At 44.1% G+C, this 26131-nt stretch overlaps 1 protein-coding gene across 1 annotated transcript in view; it reads right to left on the bottom strand.

The window, feature by feature from the left end:
* LOC121268929 (thyroid hormone receptor alpha) overlaps window positions 1–26131 on the bottom strand; it is a 378625-nt gene that overhangs the window by 59402 nt on the left and 293092 nt on the right. The window contains exon 4 of the mRNA XM_041173200.1: window positions 4210–4274. Coding sequence (XP_041029134.1) covers window positions 4210–4231 — 22 coding nt within the window. The 5' untranslated portion in view covers window positions 4232–4274. The remainder of the gene's footprint in view (window positions 1–4209; window positions 4275–26131) is intronic.

Below are 26131 nucleotides of genomic sequence, written 5' to 3'. Positions count from 1 at the left end.
AGAGCCCGCCCGCCATGGAAACAGCCTGTTTCCCGGGAATGCAGCTTTGGGAGGATACGGTGTGAAAAGCCATCGTTGCGGCTGGTGGATAAAACGTCATTTTACCTGCCCGCTACCGCACTCACTGCAAGTCTGGGACAGTTCAGCCCAATGTCTGAAGCACAGGTCGGTGCATTATAATAAGCAGGGATGCTGAATGACCTTTGTGCCGCCTCATTCGGAGTCACTTGAGGCCAACATTCCTGTTACCCCATCAATCCCCCAGTCCTCTTCAGTGAACTCAGTACAGGGCAATATTTCAATCTAGGACCTTTCGGATATTTATGTCTCAGCAGCATAACATACTGACACAGTCACCAATCAGGAAAACACACATTTTAAAATAATTTTATAAAATATATTTTAAAACAAATTGTGATATAGGAATGGGGAATACCAGAGATGTGAAATTAAAGAGAATAACACGAATCAAATTCAATCCTTCGTACGCTTGTAGAAACTTTTTGGAAATGTGTTTCTCATGTAAAGTTCCTGCTATCTTTCCTTCACTCCTGACGCCCTCAACAACCTCTCTCCTCTTTCTCCCTCTCTCCTACCACCTCCCCTATACCTAACGCTGGATTTTCGTGGAGTTGGAAAGATTCCGCAGACCTTTAAGAATGGCGGGCAGGGTGCAGATGCAGATGTCCCACCCCCGTTTCTGACAGATCCAACTTTTGCCGGTAGCGGGAAGGAGGCAGAGTGTCATTCACACAGTCAGGAAACCCAAACTCTGCAGGGTTATTCGAACTCAGTGCTGACCCCATTTTGGTTGGTCCGAGAACAATTACCCGCAGTGTGGGAGTCACAAATTAATGGAGTAGATGTACATGCCCTTGAGGGTAGATAAGGCCTGCATAACAGTCATGATCTGAAGTTTTTAAAATGGGCCACTCTTTAAACTTCAGGAAAGAACAGGCTGTAGCTGTCGGTATTATTTTTTTAAAAAATCCTCTGCAGGATTGTTTTGATTGACAGGCATAGCTTAGAAAAAAAATAGCATTTGGTCATGCAGTTTCAGTAGAGCTCTTTGTTGACAGTTCCCCAAGGGTTATCATTATGTCACCATGAATGTTTGGCTGAGTTTGAAAAGCTACAATTATCTCAGCAGGGGTTCTGAGTTCACAGGTTAATTGACTGCGCAAAGAGGCTCTTAAAGGATTGTCTGTCATTGATGTGGGGATTGGATAAAAGTTTATTTGTTTTTATAAGAGAATAACCATTTGAGGAGATTTGAAAGCTTGGAATGGATTTTCTTTCCACTATCAAGTATGTATGAATGAGATAGCTAGAAATAAATAACAGAAAGTGCCATAAAAGCTCAGTAGGTCTGGCAGCATCTGTGGAGAGGGAAACAGAGTTAATGTTTTGAGTCCAATCTGAGGCAGTCAGCCAAATAGGCTCATTAAGAGCCTTGCTAAGGGCATTTTCTAGGATTTTCCAGTTGGCCTCCAGTTACCTGATACGACAGGTAGAAGTTTAACCAATTCAGAATTGACTTTCATTTATTAAAGTTGAAGGGGCCACTAAGTTGATTGTCTCCCCAGTTTATTCACTGGTGTAATGGAAAAACCTCATTGGATATCTTGTGGGTTCCTCACTGAGAGCAGCATTCAAGATCCATTTGATTTAATTGCTAACATATGCTGTTGCTCTCTTTTTGTAAAAACGGTTCCAGTGAATCAGATGAGTGGATATTTGGAACAGACTACATCAAGCTGTAGTAGGATTGGTGTAAGGGTCCAGTGGGAATAAGGAAGACAACATCAATGTGGTAACACAATAGAATTCTCTGCTCCAGGGGACTGTGGAGGCTCAGTGCTTGAGTATGTTCAAGACTGAGATTTTTAAAAATTATTCATTCACGGGATGTGGGCTTTGCTGGCTGGGCCAGCTTTTATTGCCCATCCCTAGTTGCCCTTGAGAAGGTGGTGGTGAGTTGCCTTCTTGAATCGCTGCAGTCCATGTGGTGTAGGTACACCCACAGTGCTGTTAGAGAGGGAGTTCCAGGGTTTTGACCCAGCAACAGTGAAGAAATGGTGATATAGGTGAGTGGCTTAGAGGAGAACTTCCAGTTGGTGGTGTTCCCATGTATCTGCGTCAGTAGATCGATAGATTTCTAGACAGTAAAAACATCAAGCGATACGGGGATAGTGCAGGAAAATGGTGCTGAAGGAGAAGATCATCCATGATCTTATTGAATGATGGAGGCTGAATGGCCTCCTCCTGCTCCTATTTCCTATGTTCTTATGAAGCAGCAGTGGAAACCAGCAGACATAATTACAGTGAGGGATTTTATAATTATCAAACAATGAGAAACATCAAGGCTTTGAAACTTAGAGGGGAAGGGATCTCGAGAGAGGTATTTCAATAGTATAACATATTCATCTATAATATATATTATAATTCTCCCTATGCTGGTAGCATAAACATTGATTTTCAGTGAGGTTCTCATGGGCTGTCCAGCAGCTTCAGATTAAATCTCAGGCTGGTTTATGGATGAGGAAGTCTTTGCCCTAGGGAAGGTTTCCCATTAGCGACACTTTGGATTCATCTAACTGACCTAGTGGGCTCTCTCCGAAAGTAAAGGCCTGACCTTTAACAAAATTGGCACTCAGTATTTTCCTGAACATGGCTTTTGTCAATGTCTGTAAAGGGCTTTTTGAATCAAGCTATGACGAGAGATCACACAAATAAGACTTGTATTCCCTGGTATTTAGAAGATTAAGGGATGATTTGATTGAAAGTTTCAAGATCTTAAGGGGGACTGAGAGCAGATTGGGAGTCACATTAAAGTGGTAGAAATTCGGAATGCTTTTCTGCAAGTGGTAATTGATGCTAGCTCAATTGTTAATTTTAACACTGAGATTGATAGACTTGATATCCGAAGGTATTCAGGGATATAGAGTAAAGGTGGGCATATGGAGTTAGGTTACAAATCAACCATGAGCTCATTGGATGGTGGAGCAGGCTTCAGGGGTTAAATGGCCAATTCCTGTTCCTATATTCCTAAAATGTGAAACGCAAGACTTGCAGTTTTAGAGTGCATGATCACATCTCTCAGGAATCTCCAGGGAGACTTTGTGTACAATGGATTACTTCAAAATGTAGTGACTGTTATTCTGTGGGCAAACTCAGCAACAAATTTGCAAACTACATGATCCTATAAACAGCAGTGAAATGAATGACCAGTCTTCAGGATGTTGGTTGAGAAAGGAATATAGCCAAGGAAACTTAGAGTATTTCACTAGTCTTCTTAAAATAGTGCAGTGGGAACTTTAGGGTCCTTCTGGCGAGAGCCTTGGCTCTCTCTCTCTCTCTCTCTCTTGGCTCTCCCTCCCATTTGAGTTGAGATTGACTTGGAAGCATCCAAGCCAAAAGCAGAATAGCTGCTGATCTGTAACTACCATCATGCCATGGACCAGGAACTGAACTGGACCAGTCACATAAATACTGTGGCCACAAGAGCAGCGTGAAGGCTGGGAATTCTGCAGCACATAACTCATCCCCAAAACTGGTCCACTGTTTACAAGGCACAAGTCAGGACTGTGATGGAATACTCTCCACTTGCCTGGATAAGTGCAGCTCCCACAACATTCAAGAAGCTCAGCACCATCCAGGACAAAGCAGCCCGCTTGATTGGTACCCCATCCACCACCTTAAACATTCACTCCTTCCGCCACTGGTGCATAGTTGACAGCAGTGCGTACCATCTATACAATGTGCTGCAGCGACTTGCCAAAGCTCCTTCGACAGCACCTTCCAAACCCACGACCTCTTGCTGGGTCAAAACCCTGGAACCCGCTCCCTAATAGCACACTCGGCATACCAACACCACACGGAGTGCAGCGATTCAAGAAGGTCACTCACCACCACCTTCTCAAGGGAGATTAGGAATGGGCAATAAATACTGGTCTTGCCAGCAAAGTTCACATTCCAAGAATGAATTAAAAAAAAACTTTGCATGCCTGAATTGAGTTGGTTGATCTGTGTTGTGAGGTTGGTTTCAAAGAAAGTAGCTTTCTTACAGAAACTGGATTGCTCTTACTGTACCTAATTCTCCAGCAATGTTACTCCCTCATCCCACCCAGTAGCTCTGTGACCCCATAGCCCACGTTAGCCAGTTTAATGAAACTTGTGAAACTTTCTGAAACTTGTGTGTGACCGTACCTGACATACTGGTGGATTTCATTGAGGACTGACTGTTCTTCCGTCTTCTCTTTCCATTAGGCCACCTACAATGGAAAAGTGAGACTTTAGTGAGCACAATCCTTACAGCATCTGTCAGTCTCAGAGAATAGTTTCAAACACTTCCATTAACTGCCATAGGAGAACGCACCAAGTGGATTGAGAACGGAACAGAAATAGATTACAAGTGTAAAAGGGCACCATTAAATCATTAAGCTTTTCACTGGCTTAGTGGGAATCCCCAAATGTAAAGTGGCTCCAGGGGTATCAGTAATAATAAATCTAATTTCTGCCAATGTGCAGTCTGAATTACACGCGCATGGAGTAACTTTTCTCGGCTCCCCCTACTGTTTATCAGCTTCCTACTTTTCATGGCCCTCCTCGCTCCCCATGCCTGTCTGAGGGGAGAATGTCTCTCCTTCAGCCAGTCAGTCAGTTCAGCTCCTGAGCTGACACTGGAGATGTGTGGCAGGGTGCCAGGCACATTTCGCTGCTGCTGCTGTGTGCTTCAGGCCCAGGCTGGCAGTACAACCAGACAAATAAAATAAAACCGTCCAAGGCTAATGTCGCTTTGGTGTTTCAACGAAAATGTCATAAAAATCAATTTCTCCACTGATGTGGTGGGCTCCTGTGGGCTTAGGGAGCTTCTGGTGAGCAACTTCCAAGTGAAGGCCGGGTGTGATGCACACAATGTTCGAGAAGCTGCCCTCCAGTGCAGCCTCCTGGGCCATTTTTGCACTTATAGTCAGGGCCACAGGTCCATTGTTACTGAATATGTCAAATTCTGATTTTGGTGTTTGGATTTCCACGGATTTTTACTAGCGTTTCGAGATTATGTTCTTGATTATGTTCGCAGCTAGGTCCATTGGTGTGTGTTGACTGACTAAATCAAACTCAATTGCACATGATCCGGGTTTAATATTGGATTTGGCCAATTCAGAATACGCGAAAATCAATGGCTTTACTCTCAGTAGTTTCAGGCCTATGGGGGAGTGGGGAGTTCTTTCTAATAAAAACAGAAAGTGCTAGAAAAACTCAGCAGGTCTGGCGGCATCAGTGGAGAGAGAAACTTATTTTTGAGTCCAATATGACTCTTCCAATGAACTCAGTCTTTCAAATATCAGGCAGGGGCATGGTGAAGTGAACGGTCTCCTTCTGTGCTGCATCATACTAAATGAGTTGGAAGGGAGCTGGGACCAGGTAGCATCACCTTATACAGATATGGGGAAATGGGCTGGGGGCAGGCATTGCCATGGTGTAGGGTGGTCATACAAAGATAATAAGCAAATACATTGGAAAAAGTGGGTAGGTAGTACAATTCCCACATCCATACAGATTGAGACTAACTATCAATTTTAACAACACATCAGTAAAAATGAATTGCTGTTGTTGGTGTCACTGGGCAGAGAATGTGGTGTAGTAACATGTGTTATGCTCGTTTGGCACCCAAATAGCACTTTAAAAACGGAAGTCGCTAGAGTTGAAAGGATACTACGGTTTGGAAAAATCTCCAGGCCTGGTAATATATTTTTGCTCTTTATTAAAATAATTTCTGTCAGTGTCTTTCTCCTGTCCTATAATTTAAGCCTTGAGTTTATAGACAACAAGACAGCTGCAGTGTCAGGCAACAGAAATTTCAGGGAGCACTGGGGAGGGGCAGCTTGTACCAGTGATTCTACAAACAACAGTGCTGCTGTGTGCAAAGGGCCAGAAAGGCACCTGTAAGGAAGAAGTGACATTCAGTCTGCTGGTTGTCCCAGACAGTGCCTAGTGCCAGCTGTACAGTGCCACTGACACAAAGCCTACCTTCTTCAGTGGGATCACTCTTAGATTTCCTAGGAATGGAAGATGGATCCCCCAGGCATTGCTGATAGCCAACCGGGAGCAAGGTTTTGATGTGTAACAAGGGAGCAAGGTAGATCTTTGTGCCTGTGATTTATGCCTGACTGCCTCATTCACCTGTGCATGGGCAACCTCCAGATTCACCAAGCTTCTCCCTCTAAACTGTGAGCAAAGATATTCAAATGAATTTAATTACATAAACTTAACTGCATCTGGAGTGGAATGTTCAATTGCTCTGTGTTTGGTTATGTGAGTCTGTTTACTATTGATGCTCACTGTGTTTGACTGGTTAATTCTGGGTGTGGAGTCAGAAAAGTAAACAAAGCCAGAGCTGAAGCATGGAGTGGACATTTTAAAGCACTGTGAATAAAACCTGTTACACATCAAAACTAGTGTCATCTATGCATAGATTCGAGATATGAAATATGCAATATGGAGATCATAGGGGCAAGAGTGCTCCACATTAAAACCACAGGCTGCTGCCAAGCATTGCTTTCCTACCCCACTCTGGATCACACAACCAACACTTTTTGGTTGCATAATTGACCTTCTCCCCATGGTCGCTCCTATCTCGCCCTGTTTCTCTTAATCTCTTCCCTCCCTTTAACATCTATATGTGGACTGTGACTGTGGCCTGAAATTCCAGAAACTTACAGCGAAGAGCTGCCTGGGGTCTGTAATGTTGACTCTGAGAACACATGGGTTTGAATTTGGCATTTTTTTTCCAGCTATTGCAGTTTCTGAGGGTTCAGAGTATAGATGAAGCGAAGATCACAGGTCCTGGGGTGTCTAGCTGCTTGTCAGACTAAGGTTCCAGAGGCCTGAGGCCCAACATGATGTGGGTCATTTCACCGCAGAGATTGTATCTCCCCTTGTTGGCTTCTCTGCAAAAAATTGATCAGAACAACCATTTGGAAAACACATAGACTCAAGCTACAGGGCTTTACTGCAACAGGACTTGATCCTCAAGGTCAAATCCCTCCATAGGGTCTCAGCCCTCCCCATCTCTGTAACCTACTCCAACTCTGCAACCCTCTGAGATCTCTGCACTCCTCCAATTCTGGCCTCGTGCACAACCCCAATTTTAATTGCTCCACCATTGGCAGCTGTGCCTTCAGCTGCCTGGGACCTAAGCTCTGAAATTACCTCCTTAAATCTTTCTTCCCCTTTACCTCTCTCTCCGCTTTTAAGACGCCATATAAAACCTACCTTGTTATGTCTCCTAATACCTCCTTTTGGGGCTTGGTGTCAAATTTTGTTTGGGATTACTCCCGTGAAATATCTTGGGGTGTTTTACTGCACTTAAGACTCCATATAAATGTAAGTTGTTGTACCAGCAATGATCACAGAAGCGCATCCACTCTTAATATAGGTTTTTTTGTTTAGAAATAGCCAACAATTGAATAAAAAGCTAATCATGATTCTCTGTGAATGTTTTACATTTAAGGGTCAGATTTTCCTCTCTCTTTAGCATTGTGTTATCAACAGAGTTCAGGTGACAAGCAACACAGGATATCAAATTTTGACTTGTGTTTCTTGCGTCTAAGCCACTTGGTGGAAAAGGACGCTCATAACATTCAACTTTTTCAAAAAAGTACAATGTGTACAATATTAATCAATCCAATCCTCCCAAAACAGCACTTATAACAACGATTAATTAAAGCTATTAAGATATAAATGTGCACAGACTTTAATTTGCTCCGGCATTGTTTCCTGGTTTGGAGAGTAGGGATTAAATTGTGCCTGTACCTCAGGGACCACTGAAGTCCATCTGAAAATCTTGCCAAATCAAGTCTGGAATTTACCGATAATGTCTTTGGTTGGCATTTTTAATGACAGTTTCTACGCTCTAGACTTATTCAAATTCAACAGAGATTTGCACCAAAAAATAATTACAAGCTACCAGCATAGCTGTACTGATGTTATAAGCCTGCTGGACATTAAGGACAATTAAATAAGATGTTCATAGGGACCTACAGCTTCGATTGACTGTAGCTCAAGGTCATACTGACCTGAATTTCTAATAACACCTGGGATTGGTGGCAAAGGTCAGTTTGGCAGATTACAGCAGAGGCGCTTAAAGTTTCATTCAAAACCATTTTAAACTGTGACCACTTTGACTGTTTCTAACTGCCGAGTTTATAAAGCTGCTGAAGGGCGTCTGTCTAAGGCTCAGTCCTGTGGCTTGGTAGGTAGAACTCTTGCCTCTGAGACAGAAGGTTGTGAGCACAGGTTCCACTCACGATCTAGGCTGACACTCCAATGTAGCACTGAGGGGGGCGCTGCAGCATCAGTGGGATTGCCTTTTGAATGAGATGTTAAAGGTCCTGGCTGCCCTCTCAGGGGGCCTAAATGAACTCCATGAGCACAATTTGAAGGAGTGCAGGGGAGATCCTTCAACTGCACCAATTGGTTGCTACACTTCCTGCATTACAAGTGACTACACTACACAAGGGAGGTCTTGAGGCACAGTGGGCAGCAACCCAGCCTCTGAGTCAGAAGCTCTGGGTTTGAGTCCCACCCCTTGATGGCCACGGAATGTTTGTTCAGCCAACTTGGTTGAGTATCAACCTGCAAATCCTTCCAAAGTATGCCAATAACAGGCATTAAGAGTAGTAGAGATTCCTGAGATGAAAGCAAAATACCACAGATGCTGGAAATCTGAAATAAAAACAGAAAATGCCGGAAAACTCAGCAGGTCTGGCAGCATCTGTGGAGAGAGAAACAAAATTAACGTTTCGAGTCCATATGACTCTTCTTTAGACTTGAAACATTAACTCTGTTTCTCTCTCCACAGATTCTGCCGGACCTACTGAGATTTTCCAGCATTTTCTATTTTCATTATAGGTAGAGATTCCTGGTCAACCAAGTGATGGAAAGAACTTTGGGGCCTCCAGCATCCCTATCCACAGCTCCGGACTCCAACACACATGTAAAAGTGCATGTTGCCACAGCAACTTGAGCTCCCTGAGTGAACTGTAACCACCAGACTTCAAAAGTACTTCATGGTTTGGGGTGTCCTGAAAAGTGCTATCGAAATGAAAGTCTTTATTTCTACTTTGTTAAAGGGTAAAGATCTGTGAGAACCTGGGACTGTCGCTTCATCTATACCTGATATTTGAACGCTCAGGTGTTGCAATAGATGGGAAAAAAACATGGCAAATTCAAACCCATCTATCCTCGGAGTCAACAGTACAGAGTCTATGCATAAATGTACCCATCCACCCATGGGACATGTAGGGCTGAATAATATGGGGTGGCGGTTGGCTGGCCTACCCTGAAGCAAAGGCTATGAAGCAAGAACCAAGTGGGACTTCTGCCTGTCACTGGGGAGGAAGTCCTGCCCTCTGGAGCTTCTGCCAATCGGATTGGCTGGCAGCTCATCAGTCCCGGCAGCGCCACGAGTGCATCAGTGGCAGTTGCCAGGACTGCAGGAGAGGAAGGTAGACGGCTCTTGGATCCAGGAAGCAGGGAAGTCTGGGGTCTTGGGCAGGGAAGTTTTGGATAGGTTAGGGAGAGGGACGGGGTGGGGAGAGGGTTTGGGTTTAAGGCTGCGGCCAGGTAGGAAGGAAGGGGGGAGTTTGCTTTTAGGGGCGCTACCCTATGATCGGTGAAGGGCAGCCCCCAAAAAGCAAACCCCCTCCCACTTCCTTCCTGCCCTTTGAAGAAGTTTAAAAAAAAATTGGGCTGCCTGTCCCCACCCAGCTGCCCGGGCCAAACTTTTTATGGTGTGGGCAGCGCATTATCAGGATCAATTGGCTTGATAACAAGTCTAATTGACCCTTGATTACTTATTTGAATATGGTGGGCAGGCTGCCGATTTTGGCACCTGCCCACCCCCTGTAAAATGGAAGTGAGCTCAGGGATTGGCAGGAAGGTAGTGGGCTGGGCACCTGCTCAATTTTATGTGCCCACCCCCCACCCCCCCCACCACCCCGCACTCCCCACCGCCCTAAACACGAGCGGTGGTGGAGCACATAAAATCCAGCCTATACTTCTTGTGGTGCCAGACTAACAGGCAGTGTCTCAAATACAGGTTCCCATTTGAAATTGTTTTATGGCTCATTCTGATCCATAAATAATGAGAAACAAAACACACTCCCACTTTTATATATGAGGTGTGCGCATAACAAGATTAAAATTTTGTGTGCTGTATTCATTCAGTGTCCAGTTCACATTTTCTTTATACTGCGCCTAAAAACGGATTATCGAGCAATGCCAAAGGAAGCTTGTTATTGCATATAGAATATAAATATATACAGTCCACATTCACAATTATCATATGCCAGGCATCACAGTTCACACTGACATAAAGAAATCTTACAACTATAAAAGAGGAGCAAAGTTGGTCATTTAATATTGGGTTCTTTTGGCCAGGAGCTGATTATAGAAGAAAATTCTTAATACCTTTTTTGGTGGGGGTGCCACTGGGGAGATGGAGAAGACAAATATTTGTCAGGATACATCACTGCTGAGGAAGTTCAGAAAAAGGGAATGCTTTCGATGTTCATTTCCTGCACCGAGAGTTTCCAGTCCGTGGGTTACATGTGGGCAAATGCCTACTCTGTTCTTCCCAAATGATCCCTCTTAATCCCAACTCTGGAACAGCAGCACCTCACCAACAAAATGCCAATTCAGCATCAAATCGTGGTCAACTTTTCCCTGTCGTTCCCAAGCCAATGGGGCCTGGATTGAATTCATTTTCACTTCAGAGCCTTAGAATTAAGCAACTGAGGGGAGAGGTGCAGCATCTGAGAAAAAATGAAAAGCTTCCGGAGATGAACGGAAACTATTTCCACAGATTATATCACACAGAATCCTCCACAGAAGAACGCTAAGGGCTTGATTTCAATCCAATCAAAACCCATTCACGTACACGCTGTTAAAATCAGGCCTTTAATGAGGGAATCTCTCAATAAAGTGATGCTGAGGTCAAAGGCAGGCCTTGTTATATTTTTGAATAGATTTGTAATGAACTCTTCCTGCTCCCTTACTCATGATATTTCTAGAATTCAATCCTTTTTCTTTTAATTTTGAATGAGGGATCATATCCAAGCATTCAGGCTGGACTAACGCCAATGAAAACAAAATAGAAGGAAGTTACAAATGGTACGTTATTTTTGGTAACGATAATGGATAACATTGATTATTTGCACACTGGAGCTGTTTATTTGAGATTACTGAAAGGAATGAATAACATGTGAGGCCTAACTTTGAGTTTACCACCCAATAAGCAACTGGTATTGGCAGGAAGATTACTTTCTCTTCAGTTTTGGATTGGATATTTCCATGTTTGAGCTGAAAATTCTCTAAAATGCAAACCAGTCACTTAAAATTTGATTTTGAAAAGACAGATTGATTGTTCAAGTTTACTTGTGTGTGAGTGTGTGTGTGTGCATTGAGGTGGAGGCATAGCCCTTAAGGTTACCAAGGTGGCTCATGAATTATCAATAACAAAATAAAAGATCAAGAAACAAATCACAATTACATCCCCGTGTTTCATGAAAAAAGGTGGCAACTCTGCAAGATTATCGGCTGAATCCCAGTTTCCTTTAGGTGCCCTGTGGGCGCACGTAGGGTTAACGTGGGACTGAGTGTAGTACTGCCCACACAGTGATGCAGTGATGTATAAGGACACATGGCCCACACCTAGGGGGTCAGTCAAGTGTTGGACAGAGCAATGTGCACAAGTAAGCATGGAGACAGCTCCTAGTTTGAACCCTTTAATATATACACATAATTCTTGTAATAAATAAATACATACAGTTAACTTACTTAATACTACAAAGACTTCATTAAGACCTAGCGACTGGTATCCAACATTCTACAACATTGTTGTAGAAAGGAAAAACCCACAACCTTGCAAAAAATGAAAAGAAGAACAAAAATCCCGCAAGACTAAAGAAAAATTCTGACCCAAAGAAAAGTTCAAAAAGCAGATGCGCAGATGAAAACCGCCAGGGAAAAGCTCCAAAGAAAGGCTTGGAAGCTGAAGGCAGATGTTTAAAATTCCTCACTGCAGCAGAAGACTCCTTGGGATTTCTTGGAAGTCTAGCTTCAATCCCCTGTGCCAAGTCAGCTGACCGAGCAGGGGTGAGCTAAAACTATTAAATTCCAGGCTAAAGCAGGCCCTGAGAAACTTATAAGTAGTTCCGTGGCCAGAAATTGCCATTTAAAAACTCCGCTGGAAAAATTTCGACTAAAGAATCAGCTTTGGTGACCCTAAAGCGTAGCGCGGAAATGGAGAAGTCTACAGCTAGTCGATGCAAGCAGCTAATGTTGGAAATTTTTTCCAGGCTGAGTGCAAGCGACATTGCGGCAGGAGCCTGCCAAAATCGGCAAGTGCAGGTGAAACTGTTGTCTTGAAATGAATGGCGGCGCCATTTTGAATTTCCGCAACTTCTTAAAGCTGAACCTACATTTTAAAATTTTCAATCATGGATCAAAAATCCAACTTACCAGATCAGTTTGGACTCATCCAAGAGCCAAACCTAATGCAAAATTGGACATTCTGGAGAAGAGATTTTTAAACTACCTGAGTACATCAAGTCTAAGTAGAAAGTCATAAAAGTCTAGATTAATAACTTTCTATACTGGTTTGGTGAACTTGCTGATGAAATAATCCTAATGCAGTGCATTGATGAATCCCCAACCAGCTTCGATGAAATATTAAAAGCCTTTGACCAATATTTTAATCTTCAAATTGTAGAGTATACAGAGCTTTAAAAGGGGCACAGAAAACCCCCAGTATAGCACCAAAAGGGTTAAAGACAATACTCGAGTAGACCACATTGGGCGCCAGAGAGGCAGGGAACTTTGCAGAAGTCTCAGAAATATATATTTTTGGAAACCCCGACACATTACCTGAACTGCAACAGCAGGTGACTGTGTGGAGCAAGCAGCTGGCTGTGAATGAAGGAAAGCTATCTGATGAAACCCAAAATAAATAAACTCTGCAAAAGGAAAATGAAATAAGGTTGGAAAATGTTCGTCTCAGAACTGAACTGGAAGGTTTGAAACTCTAGGTTCAAGCTGAGTATATACCCTTGCAAACAGATGAGACACTAAAGTTGCCAATGAACCAAACTGTTCAAGATCTAAGCAAATAATTTTTTGAGGTGTCACAGAGGTACAAGAACTGAAGAAAATGGCTGGACATTTGAAAGAAAACTTGGAACAATATTACATTAACAAAGAAATATATGAAGAGACGAAAATCAACAACCTAGAATGGCAAGAGAAAGTAGAAGTTCTCACAAAACAGCATTAGGCATCTCAAAAAATCATTACCAGAAGTACAGTTACAGAATGATAGCATAGAGGAATTATACTCTGCCAAGGAAAAACTGATCTGTGTAGAGAATCAACTTTCGAACGATGCATTTGATGAAGAGAAACGAGAACTTATGAGAACACTGGAATGTTGCTCACAAGAAGTTGATCACTTGAAAGAGGACTTGAAATCAACAAAAATGGATCTTCAATTAAAACTTAATGAACTTCAAGCATCAGAAGCAAATTAAAAATTTAATAAGCATTGTGCAAAATGCTGGGAACAGGTGAAGGGATTGCTGATGAATCAGAACATTTGCTTAAAAGCAGAATTAACAACCAAAACTGATGAACTTCCTGAATTTTGGTCCAACCTGAACAACATAAAGGATGCAATGCACAACATGGAACAGCAAATCCAGACTTAAAAAGCCGAAAGGATGAATTCTATGCAACAGATTGAAGATCTAACAAATGAATTGAAAGAATTTAAGGAGCAGTCAGTGACCATGGAAGAAAGATTCCAAAAAGAGTTGAATGCCCAGATGAAGTTGTTAAACTTAGATAAGTTTAAACTTTAGATAAGTTATCCACATAAAGCTGTGAAACAAATACAACTTAACTTACCAGAGTTATTGTTGAGCTGAATGAAAAGATTCAAAAGCTTGAAAACCTGAGAAAGAAGAAAGTGATCAAAGATTTGGCTAAAATTGTGAAACAAGTGAGAATGGAAGTTCCATTGTTGAAACTTGAGCTTCCATATGTGTTGCGGCCAGTGGCAGGACAAAAGAAGAGGAGAAAGCACCATGGGGACGAGCACAATGTTCGACCACCCCAGAAAAATGGGATAAATCAACAACTTCCTATCACTACAACTGCCAAATCGACAGTGAGCTATTCAATACCAAAGAATGGCAGGAGGATGAAAAGTTACCCAGATACCAGAACAACCTCCAGATCAATTGAATTTACCTGCAACGACAGAGTCTACCACTCCTCCAGCAGTACTGCGAATGAGATATGGAAGGGTTATAAGGTCTCCAGACCCCCTGAACCTATGAACTCAGAGACTTGAAGAGGGGAGGTGGGGTAGTAATAGTAAAGTAAATACATGGGGTAAACTAGAATAACTTGAAATACATTGGATAAAGACTTGGGGGAGGTGTAGTATAAGAGTCTGGCACATATAGGGTTAACATGGGACTGAGTACAGTACCGCCCACACAGTGATGTAAGAGAAAACATGGCCTGCTCCTAGGGTTCAGTCTAGTGTTGTTCAGAGCTGTGTACACAGCAAGCATGGAGACAAGTTCCTAGCTTGAACCCTTTCCTGTATATATGTACATAGTTCTTGTCGTTAATAAATACATACAGTTATCCTACCAAGACTATGAAGACTTCATTAAGACCTACCAAACGGTATCCAACTCCGTGGGGCCTTCAGCTATCTCCTGCCTCAGGAGCCCACTAGGTTCCTATATGTCATCAGTCCAGTCCAGTTTCAGGATGATTATCTCATGGAAGTGATTGAGCGGAGCTGAGGCAGTTACCCATAGAAAGGGGAAATTAGAGGACAATTCAATCAGTAAACAAAAGGCATTGATAGAGATGGGAAAAGGCCATAAGCTTCCCTGACAGCTTAGTAATTATACCTAGATTGTAGCTAAGGCATACTAAGCAACAAAAAAAAACAAGGTTTGATCATTTGTCTCTGCTTAGTTAACTAATCGCAGTCAGGTTGGAGGTAGGAATTGATCTCAGCCTCCTGGGCTAAGCAGCAGAAATCCCATCAGCCTTCTTACTGGAAACGTTTATAGAATCATAGGCTGGTGGGTACAGGGCCCTAAAACGAGGTGAAGCATTCTAATCTCCTTTGACCTCACCGGGAATGTAAAATATCGCTGCCGTAAAATTCCACCGATAAGAGTGTTTACAGCACAGAAGGAGGCCATTCAGCCTGCCATGTCTTTGCAGGCTCTCTGTAAGACTCAGCTAGTCCCCTCCCTTTTCCCCATAGCCCTGCAAACGTTTTCTCTTCAGATAATGATCCAATTGCCCTTTGAAAGCCAAGATTAAATCTGCCCCCTCCTCACTCTCAGGCAGCGCATTCCCGATCCTCACCACGCACTGCATAAAAAAGGTTTTCCTCAAGTCACTGTTGCTTCTTTTGCCAATCATCTTAAATTGATGTCCTCTGGTGCTCGATCCTTCCACCAATGGGAACAGTTTCTCCTCATCCAGTCTATCCGGACTTCTCATGATTTTGAACCCCTCTATCAAAACTCCTCTCGACCTTCACTTCTCCAAGGAGAACTGTTCCGGCTTCCCCAACCTATCCAAGTAACAGACATCTCTCATCCCCAGAACCATTCTTGTAAATCCTTCCTATATGCTCTCCAATGTCTTCACATCTTTTATAAAATGCAATGCCCAGAATTGGACACAATGCTCCAATTGAGGCTGAACTAGAAAGGTTCACCATAACTTCCTTGCTTTTGCACTCTTAGGTCGTTACTTATAAACCCTGGATGCCATTTGCCTTATTAACTGCTCTCTAAACCTATTCTGCCACCTTCAGTGACTTGTGCACAGTTACCCCAGGTCTGTCTGCTCCTGCACTCCCTTTAGAATTGTACCTGTCACTGCTTTTTCTTGTTCTTCCTACCAAAATCTATCACTTCACACTTCTCTGCATTAAATTCTATCTGCCACCACAAGATGACATCAGGCTTGCTATTTAATCAGCTCCCTTTTCTCCTCTAGTATAAATTGTTGCAAGCAATTGAAATTTGGTATTCTTGTGTTTGTCCTGATGAGTGCAAGATGAAAAGCTTCAACAACATGTCTCGCTTTTCAGCAACATTCAGGATATGTATTAGCAAGACGCTGGGGAGAACACCCTTTCGCTTCTTTTACATTCACCTGAGAGGGTGGCAGGACCCGGTTCAACATTTTATCTGAGAGACATGTCCGACTGTACAGCACTCCCTCAGCACTGCACTGGATAATCTGCCTGGATTTTGTGCACAAGTCTCTAGATTGGGATTTGAACCCACAACCTCTGGCTCAGAGGGTGAGAGTACTATCCACTGAAACACTTCAAGGAAGAAGGGTGTGGGGGCGTGGGGGGCAGGGGGTAGGAGGGGTGGTTGGAGGAATGAAGGGGTTAAAGGCATTGATTCACATTCTGTATTAGACTCATGCATGTCATAAGGTGAGGGGACAGAAAAATAAATTGGAGTAAAGTAGAGAATTAAATTGCTGTAGATAAATATCCAATGGTTGATGATGCTGTAATAATCAGCAAAAGTAAAGAAAATCTGTAAAACTAATGTGACTTAATCCATGTTGCTCTTGAGGTTGAGTTGATTATAAAGTATTCAGTTAGCCAACCCATTCTTCCAAACACTCACCTCCAATCTGTCTCTACCATCATCGACAGTTCCAATCTGAAACATTGGACTGTATTTTCTCCTTCTGGTTCTGACTGACCAACTGCCTCTGTGTTTTCAGCATTTAATTTTTGTACCATTTACAACAGAAATAAGCCGCGGTAACCAAATGTATTTTAAAAACTGGGTCACTACACGCTGTTTGAGGGAGAAATACTGTTTGTGATTTCCTCCACAGACAAGATTATAAATGAACAGTGTCACATTGGATTAGAGTGGAGTTACAGTCTCTGTTTGTGAGCCAAAAGCACAATAGAGAAACTGGGTTGTATACTTGCTTGGCTGACAGAGGAAAGTGTGCTATCAATTCAAAATATTCTATTACCTCTTCAGTATGTGCCGGGCCAAGGCACAGTTGGTTGCTAGGGCAACAGAAAAACTTGCATGATTCTTTTATTCTTTCATCATTCCATTTTACTCCTACTTAGATACTTTGACCTGGACATTATTGGAGTTGTGCCTGCTTTATAGGGATAATATGGGGTGCCTAAGCATCCAAAATGACAGCCAGCATGCACACACACATTCTGTGCATGAAGTGTGGCAGTTGTCATATTGGCAAAGGTGCCTGTATGGAAATTCAGGGCCTGTGCCTGAAACAATTAAGTACTTTGAATATGCAAATAAGAACATAAGAAATTGAATTCAGCCCCTTCAGCCCCTCAACGTGATGTGACTTTCACTCCACTTTCCTGCCTGCTCCCCATAACCCTTGACACTCTTGTCAATCAAAAATCTGTCTAACTCAGCCTTGAATATACGCAATAACCCAGGCCTCCATTGATCGCTGGGGGAGAGAATTACAAACACTCTGAGGAATGAAATCCCTCTTCATCTCTGGCTAAAATGGGAGACCCCTTATTTTGAAACTGCGCCCCCTATTTCCTAATTCCCTCATGAGGGGAAACATCATCTCAGCATCTACCCTGTCAAGCCATCTCAGTCAGTATCTTCTATGTTTCAATAAGAGCACCTCCCATTCTAAACTCCAATGAGTATAGGCCCAGCTTGCTCAAACTTTCTTCCATAGGAGATGAAAGATTCTTTTCGAACTCTCTTTCCAAAATTCATTAGCAATTGATTGCAGCATGGGCTGTGTAAGCTCAGTATTCTCAATTGCTTGGCAACCAAAGCAATGGTTATTAAAAGATCTGCTGGAGGCTGCCTCCTGAAATGTAAATTTATTCATTTATTACTTACCTCAGGTGGAGCTGGAAGGATCAGCATTTTCCCTCCTGGCTCTATGTTAAAACTCCACGCTGCTCGCCCACCAACCCCCCCGTCCACCCCTCCCCCACCCCACTATCCACCACCCCACTCCCCCACTATCCCCCTCCCTTGTTGTCTTTGCATAACACCCTGTCTGACAACTGTAAATAGGTGCTATGTGACCCAACTCCTAGTCCACCTGTTCCAGTAGAACAGTAGTATCCCTGTGTTCAACAGTTGCCAATAATATTTACTATCGAGGTTATGTGTACCTTTAGCCTGGACCCAAAGTTTGTCCCGTACAGACATCTGAACCCACCGGTAATTGTCTGTAAAAATAGTCAGATGAGCTAATAATGCTTCTGTGAAGTACTGTGGGATGCTTTAATTACGTTTAAATGCACTATATATGGGCAATTGTTTAATGCATTAATGCCTGCTGGTGTGGTGACCAGTTATACAAAGAGATGGCAAAATCCTGGATAAAAAGCGGCAGAGAAATGGACAGCACAAAAGGAGATCATTCAGCCTGCTATGTCTGTGCTACCCTTTCGAAAGACAAGACATGCCTAGACACTCAACTGCGTTTTTTTTGTGCATAGCCTTGTAAATTCCTCACCCTCGAGTATCTGTCAACTTCCTTTTAAAGTAATTTATGGAATCAGCTTCCACCACCTTTTCAGCCGCCGTGTTCATATTGATAACCTCAATTAGGCTCCTTCTTAATCTCTACTCTGTTCCAGGGAGAATAATTCTGACTTCTCCTCATAACTGAAGTCCCAAATCCTTTTAATCCTCCTCTTTCTAAGAATGAATGTATGTCTCTGGGAATAATGTAATTTTATCACATTGAGTGTGAGGCAGTCCAGGGAGTAAGAACAGAAAATGCTGGCAAAACTCAGCAGGTCAGGCAGCATCTGTTGAGATGCTGTAAGCAATCAGCGACCTGAAAAATGAACCGTTTCTCTTTACACAGACACTGCTGGACCAGCACCTTCCGTCTTCATTTCAGGTTTCTAGCACCCGCAGTATTTTGCTTTTGTATGAGACAACATGGAATCTCATTTGCTGTGAGGTTACATCAATTGCCTTGCAAAAACTTCACAAAATGTCAGGGATATCATTACACTGGTAACTATTCCACTTTAAACGCTTAGACTTCCAGGCTGTGGTGAACTCTGTTTGCTTCTTTCATCCTGTAGCTTGTTCCAAGGAACATCACTGAGGTCACCGCGGAGCTCTTGAAACAAAGGTGCAAGGGTTGGGAAAGGTGTCAACTGTAGGTAATACCCTTACCTCTAAGCTGTGTGTTCAAGTCCCACTCCAGACATTTGAGATTTGAGAGAATGCTGCAATGATAGAGCTGCCATCGTTCAGATGAGATGTTAAACTAAGGTCCCATCTGCCCTCTCAGAAAGAGGCTAAAGATCCCATGTCACTATTGCAGAAAAAGAGCAGGGGAGGTCTTCTCCCTGGCTCTGTGACCGATATTTATCTCCCAATCAACATCACGAAAACGTTATCACATTGCTGTTTGCAATGTGACTGTCTTGTTTCCTTCATTACAACAGCGACTACACTTCATTGGCTCTAAAGCGCTTTGGGAGGTCCTGAGGTGGTGGCTACATAAATGCAAGTCTTTATTTGGACAGATTGGGACAGGGAGATGCTCTGTGCAACACACTCAGGAGAGAGCCTGGAACAGAAGAGATTAAGGAACGACCTAATAGAGGTTATCAGTATGAATGCTGTGGCCGAAAAGGTGGTGGAAGCTGATTCGATAAGTTACTTTAAGGGAAGTTGGACAGATGCAGACGAGGAATTTACAGGGTTATGGACAAAAACCTGCTGCACCTTGCACCGTATCGTCATGCTGGAGAAGGCAGACCGCCAAGAGAATTCACCATCTGATGGCGAAAGCAAGGGAGAAGCAGGAGGCCTGAAGCACAGCGAAGCTGGGAGACCAGAGCCTGACGGGACAAAACAACCACAGGATTAAATCGAACACAGGGAAACAAAGTGGCACAGAAGGAACCAATTACTGCAAAAATGGAAGGAAAACACTGCAGGCCGAAACCAAAAGGGAACATCAATTGATCTCGCCAGATAAACCAGCCACAAACCCAAGAATTTCTCCTTCAGCTGGTGGGTGCCTCATTCCGCATCTGGATGGGTCACTGATTACCTCATTGGATCTGCAGTTTTGCCAAGTTGCACCATCCCAGGGTTTAGAAAGAGGCTGCCAAGGTTATGAAGGAGTTTTGAAAATATATGTGAGGAAATGGAGCAGGCAGAAGGCAGGCTAATGCAACCCCTCCCTCCTCCCTCCCCCCAACCAACACCCCCTCCATCAATTAAATGATCAATAGGACTTGGCATAACTTGGCAAGCATGCAACAGGGAATTGATATAAAACCTACCCCTCAACCTAGTATTTTGAATTCTGACACTGCCACAAACACTTAGCCCCACAGTGCTTTGCCAGTGATACCCATGACCTGTGATGGGGTCAGTGCCAGAGAGCACCGGCAGTGACGATATACCACATGTGCTGGGGAGTCTCAGTCTTCAAACTCACAAGATGGACACAGGCGAGGGAGCCACTTGACCCATCGTAATCCACCCGTTCCAGGGGATCCTCCAATTCCTGACACTCCTGCTGCTGGAGTCAGGAAGGAATGGGACCAGAGAAAGAGAGGCTCTGGTTCCTGCTCTGGCTTGCCAAAGGGACTTCAAATGGGTCAATCTGCAGGTAATGGTTTTGTCCCTCATGACGCAGCTCAGGACCGAAAAGGCAAGTGTGTGAGGCCAACACAAATGAGAGGCAGAGAATAGTAAATTGGTAAAGGCCGCAGAGAACAGTTAGAATAAGAAGCTAGTTAGAATAAGAGGAGCTGCTTCCATGAGTTTAAATACAATCTGACTGCCTTCATTCCTGGATGGTGGCCTGTTGCTATTTTTCTGCTTTTGAAATAGTGTGTCTTTTGGAACTTTCCCAACAATCTGAAGAGACGCCTGAGCACAGCCTCAGTCAACAAGTAATAAAACTGTCCTGGTTTTTCCAGTGCTGCGGGGAAGGGCCATGAAATCTGCTGAAGCAGCTGAGATGGGCTCCGGGAACAGGCTCCCCCAACACCGCGCAAGCGACTCAGTCCCTCTGCCTTTGAGATGCCGACTCTCTCCACCGCAGCAAACCCTGAGAGGGAAGCAAACGTGCGGTGCCGAAGATGTGTTTGTGGTTCAAAGTGAGTTCCCTTAAACAGTGTGCACAGAATTCCAGAACATTTATCCACTCTTAGCTGGTGCTTATGTGCAAAGTAAATCCTCCAGCCTGCCATTGCCAGCACATACTGCTAAAGGATTACAGCACTGTGATCTCTTTCATTTCCTGCAAGTTTGATGTGACTCATTCACTCTGCTCCCCATACCCTGCCAAGGCAGCACCCACCACCCCCCCCTCCCCCTCCACCCTAACCAAGACATCATCTCTTAGGGGTTTTTAAAAATTATTTTGGCGATTAATCTGCCTGCATGGCCTCTCCCTACCTCTTGGGCTAGGTCTAGTTCAAGTGACAGCAGGTACTGCAGAGTAAGCCCATCTGCCGCTCACCCCCAGGCTGGGAGGTTAAAGAGAATCTGGCAGTGAAAAGGAAAAGGAGGAAAGGGCTTTTCTGCCTGGCCTGCTTATCCCATCTGGGAACTCAGCTGTGGTCAAAAGACCTGACACATGATGTGAAACTGTCAGTTGGTTTTGACTGTACGTCCAGGAGCTGAGAAAGTAGGAGAGGCCATACACAATCTCGGCAGTCAGATGTTGACACCACAATTAATACTCTGGGGGTGGGGGCAGACGCTCAGAAGGTGATTGATTTTGGAGTGCTTCCTGTGGAACCAATAGTGCATCCATTTGTATGGGAATGAACATTATCCCAGGGATGTCCAGCTTGCTTTTGTCCTCATGGGTCACTTGTAGATCTTTGTGGTGCCGCACATAAGGTGTTTCTAAATCAATGGTCCTATTAATATGCATGCCTTAAAAACATTAGCTCTCGGGATACGTGTGTCACTGACAAGGCCAGAATTTATTCCCCAACCCTGGTTAAAGAGAGAACTTTCATTTCTGCAGCAACTTTCAAACCTTCAGGAAGTCCCATAGTGTTCTTACTGCCAATGAAGTGCTACTGGAGCGTAGCTGCTGTTGTAATGTCGGAGGAGGTGGTGGTGAGCTGTCCTCCTGAAGCACGGCCGTGTGTGCGGTGAAGATGCTGCTATAGTGCTGGAAGGTAGGTCGTTCCAGGATCTCGTCCTAGCCGCAAGGAAGGAACGGTGATATGTATATATATATATATATATATATATAGATGCATCCGAGCCAGGATGATGTGTGACTTGGAGGGAAAATTACCGTTCTATCTATCTTCACAATCTTTTCTTCCTTGTGTAATGGTGTGTTGGAAGGATTGTGCAAGCTAATTAACAACCTGCTCTGAGCCACACAAACACTCCTTCCATAGCCAACAAGTCATGGGACATACTTAGTGTCCTCCCCCTGGTGAGTTTGGAGGCGGACGGGGGGGGGGCAACTAATCGGCTGGGGGGGTGCCGGATGGAGATCCCGCTGCTTTCCTCCCTCCTCCCTGGCTACGCCCATAGCAGGAAGGCTTGGGGATGGCCTTCCCAATTAATGCCCATTTAAGGGCCTCATCTCACCGCCACCGGTGTTCACCCAAGGGGTGGGCACCGTTTTGCAAGCCCGATAAATAAACCCTGTCAGGTTTGTCTGTGGGCTCCCGGAGGTTGGGGGCGGAGGTTCCTTGTTCAAAGGCAATTGGTGCCAGATCAGGGAGAGAGGTCCCGCCTACAGCCAGCTGGCCCCCACCCCTGCCCTTGCTGCCAATCCCCCTCCCCTTAACCCCAGCTGAGAGGAAGGAATGCCGCCAGCTGAGCCACCGAGGGAAAGTCATAGCTTTAGATATTAAACCGACTTCAGGATTCCGGCTAAGCATGTATCCACTAATCAGGTAATCCCAATAAGGACAGCCCTTCTCAAATCCACAGGCACACTAATTTCAAAGAGGAGACTTCGGAGACTAAGTGCCAAAGCGTTAGTAGAAGTGAGTTACCTGGGCTTTGCGAGATGTAATTGCCGAGGTTTGTGGGTTGCACTGCCGAGTAGTGAAGTGGACCTGATTCATCAATCCTAGTTTGGAGTTCTTTTTTTCTAGCACAAAACCACAAACTCCTGCCAACAACCAAATCAGGATATCCCTCCCAGTGACTCACTGGGTAAATACAGCATCCAGCTGAGTATTGAGTCACTCAGCCCAAGGGGGTCCCCAAGCTTCGTCTAGAGTCAGGCTGAGTTAACCCATTCTGGCCTAGGCTGCAGCCAAGGTTCTACAACTGGCGCCAGTGTCCCCAGGCTCAGCTGGGGGGGGCGGGGACAAAAATAATAAAAGGATAGTCCAAGATTCCCATTCCGGACTGCCATTCAGTGACCCGTGCAGGAAATGTGCACTTGGATTCTACGAGAGGGCTCGGGTGGACAAGGCCCGCATCTGAATGTCCTAGTGGCCCTCACTGCTGAGCCCACTTGAGTGTGATAGCCGGGGATGGCTGGTAACCATGGGAACTATATCCCATCACATGAGTCAGTGGGTTCAGGAGCCAAGTGGAAAAAAGGGAAACTAAATGCACCATGTTAATTTATTGACCAAAAATGAACTTTTTAAATCGGCTAATGAATCTTTTTTGATAGCACAGTTAAATGCAAATGGTGTTAAAAGGCTATTTTCTGCGATTTGTGCAAAAAAATTACATGCTCACAGTGTAAGCGTGGTGACAATGTCTGTGCAAGTGCAGCACATTTACCTTGGTTACAGTCACTCTTGCACTGGATGAGTTATTGGATGAATCAGTTTGAATGGGCACAATGCCCTCATGGATTGCTTCGAGTTACAGTATAAATAGATCTGTGATTCCTGGCTCTCTGCCCTGATCATTCATCGGCTGTAGTAAGTTTTTCCCGGAGTTTATTAAGATCCCAAATGTTCTGCAGTGATAAACCAAGGGCAGGAAAAGCACTGGCGTTATTACACCGGCTCATTAGTAAGAAACCTATTTCTATTTCCTATACAGTCGCTGTAATACTTTTGCACCACGACTGCATGAGCCTTTAAGAATAATTCCGATTTCCGACACTTATGGTCGGTGAGATTGGATGCAAAGCCAACCGATTAGTGAGAATCTTGACCACGCTCCAATGCACAGATCTGTCCTGTCAGGTAAGCAGCCTGGCACACACATGACCTGGGTTCTAATTACTTTGGGCCACCAGGATGGAGAGTCCCTTTGGATTTACAACAACAACAAGTCTGTCCACAAAAATGACCCAAACCTCCCTGTCGCTTGCCATTTCAACACCCCACCCTGCTCTCTTGCCCACATGTCTGTCCTTGGCTTGCTGCATTGTTCCAGTGAAGCCCAACGCAAACTGGAGGAACAACATCTCATCTTCCGACTAGACACTTTACAGCCTTCCAGACTGAATATTGAATTCAACAACTTTAGGTCTTGACCTCCCTCCTCCATCCCCACCCCCCTTCTGTTTCTTCCCCCTTCCTTTTGTTTTTTTCCAATAAATTATATAGATTTTTCTTTTTCCCTCCTATTTCCATTATTTTTAAATATTTTTAAATCCCCCACCCCCACTAGAGCTATACCTTGAGTGCCCTACCATCCATTCTTAATTAGCACATTCGTTTAGATAATATCAACAACTTCGACACCTATGTGTTCTTTTGTTCTGCCGTCTGTGACATCTTTTGATGATCTGCTTCTATCACTGCTTTTGCCTACAACCACACCACCCCCCTCCACTTCTCTCCCCCCACCCTCCCCACCTTAAACCAGCTTATATTTCAACCCTTCCTGGGATTCACCTAGTTCTGTCGAAGGGTCATGAGGACTTGAAACGTCAACTCTTTTCTTCTCCGCCAATCCTGCCAGACCTGCTGAGTTTTTCCAGGTAATTCTGTTTTTGTTTTTTTTTTATTTTTATATTTATTTTTAACAACAACAGCAACTTGTATTAATATGGCACCTTGAACATAGTAAAGTATCCCAAGGCACTTCACATGAGTGATTATCAAAGAAAATTTGGCAATAGGCTACACATGGAGTTATTAGGTCAGGTGACTAAAAGCTTGGTTAAAGAGGTAGGTTTTAAGGAGTGTCTGAAAAGGAAGAGAGTGCGGTAGAGAGGTGGAGAGGTTTAGGGGGGACATTCAGGAGCTTAGGGCCCAGACAGCTGAAGGCACGGTGGAGTGATGAAAATCGAGGATGTGCAAAAGACCAGCATTGGAGAAGAACCTAAAAAACAGGAGGAGTAGGGCCATTCAGCCCCTCAAGCCTGCCCCGCCGTTCAATAAGATCATGGCTGATCTGTCCCAGGCCTCAACTGCTCTTTCATGCCAGCTCCTTATAGCCCTCAACTCCCCGATAAGCGCAGAGACCTCCAAGTGTTGAGCTGCTGGAGTAGCTTACAGAGGTCGAGAGGTGTGAGGACATAGAGGGTTTTGAAAACATGAATGAGAATTTTAAAACTAATACGTCTCACTATGAAAATCATCTGTAGTTTGAGCGATCTCTTTTCCCAAGCAGCAAATATCAATAATGACTGAGAAAATGACAAGGTTTTTGGGTTTTGAGCCCACACTGCTTTGGGACCAGTGTTTCATTGCCACCCCTACTCCTTATTCAGCATTGGGGGGGCAGCAATAGGGGCTCCCAGGATCAGAGAGCACATGAACAGAGTTTTCAAAGGTTGAATGTTCTGGGAATATTGGGGAATGGGTCCAAGAAATCTAAGGTGCCTCCAGCTACCTGGGACTAGGCTTTGGAATTCCCTCTACCTGGGACTAGGCTTTGGAATTCCCTCTGTAAACCTCTCCACCTTTCTACCACTCTCTCTTCCTCTTCAGACGTCCCTTAAAGCCTATCTCTTTAATCAAGCTTTGACCTCAGGATCTCCCTTTCCCGGTGTTTCCAGATTTATAGACTGCGCTCTCATCAAGGTTCTTGACCCAGAGCATTTCAGCATCACCAGATCTGGGATTCCCTCATGAGTA

The sequence above is a fragment of the Carcharodon carcharias genome, chromosome 23 (genome assembly GCF_017639515.1).
Source record: "Carcharodon carcharias isolate sCarCar2 chromosome 23, sCarCar2.pri, whole genome shotgun sequence".
NCBI classification, from domain to species: domain Eukaryota; kingdom Metazoa; phylum Chordata; class Chondrichthyes; order Lamniformes; family Lamnidae; genus Carcharodon; species Carcharodon carcharias.
Note: the sequence above shows the minus strand (reverse complement) of the source record. Positions and strands in the feature narration are given on the sequence as shown.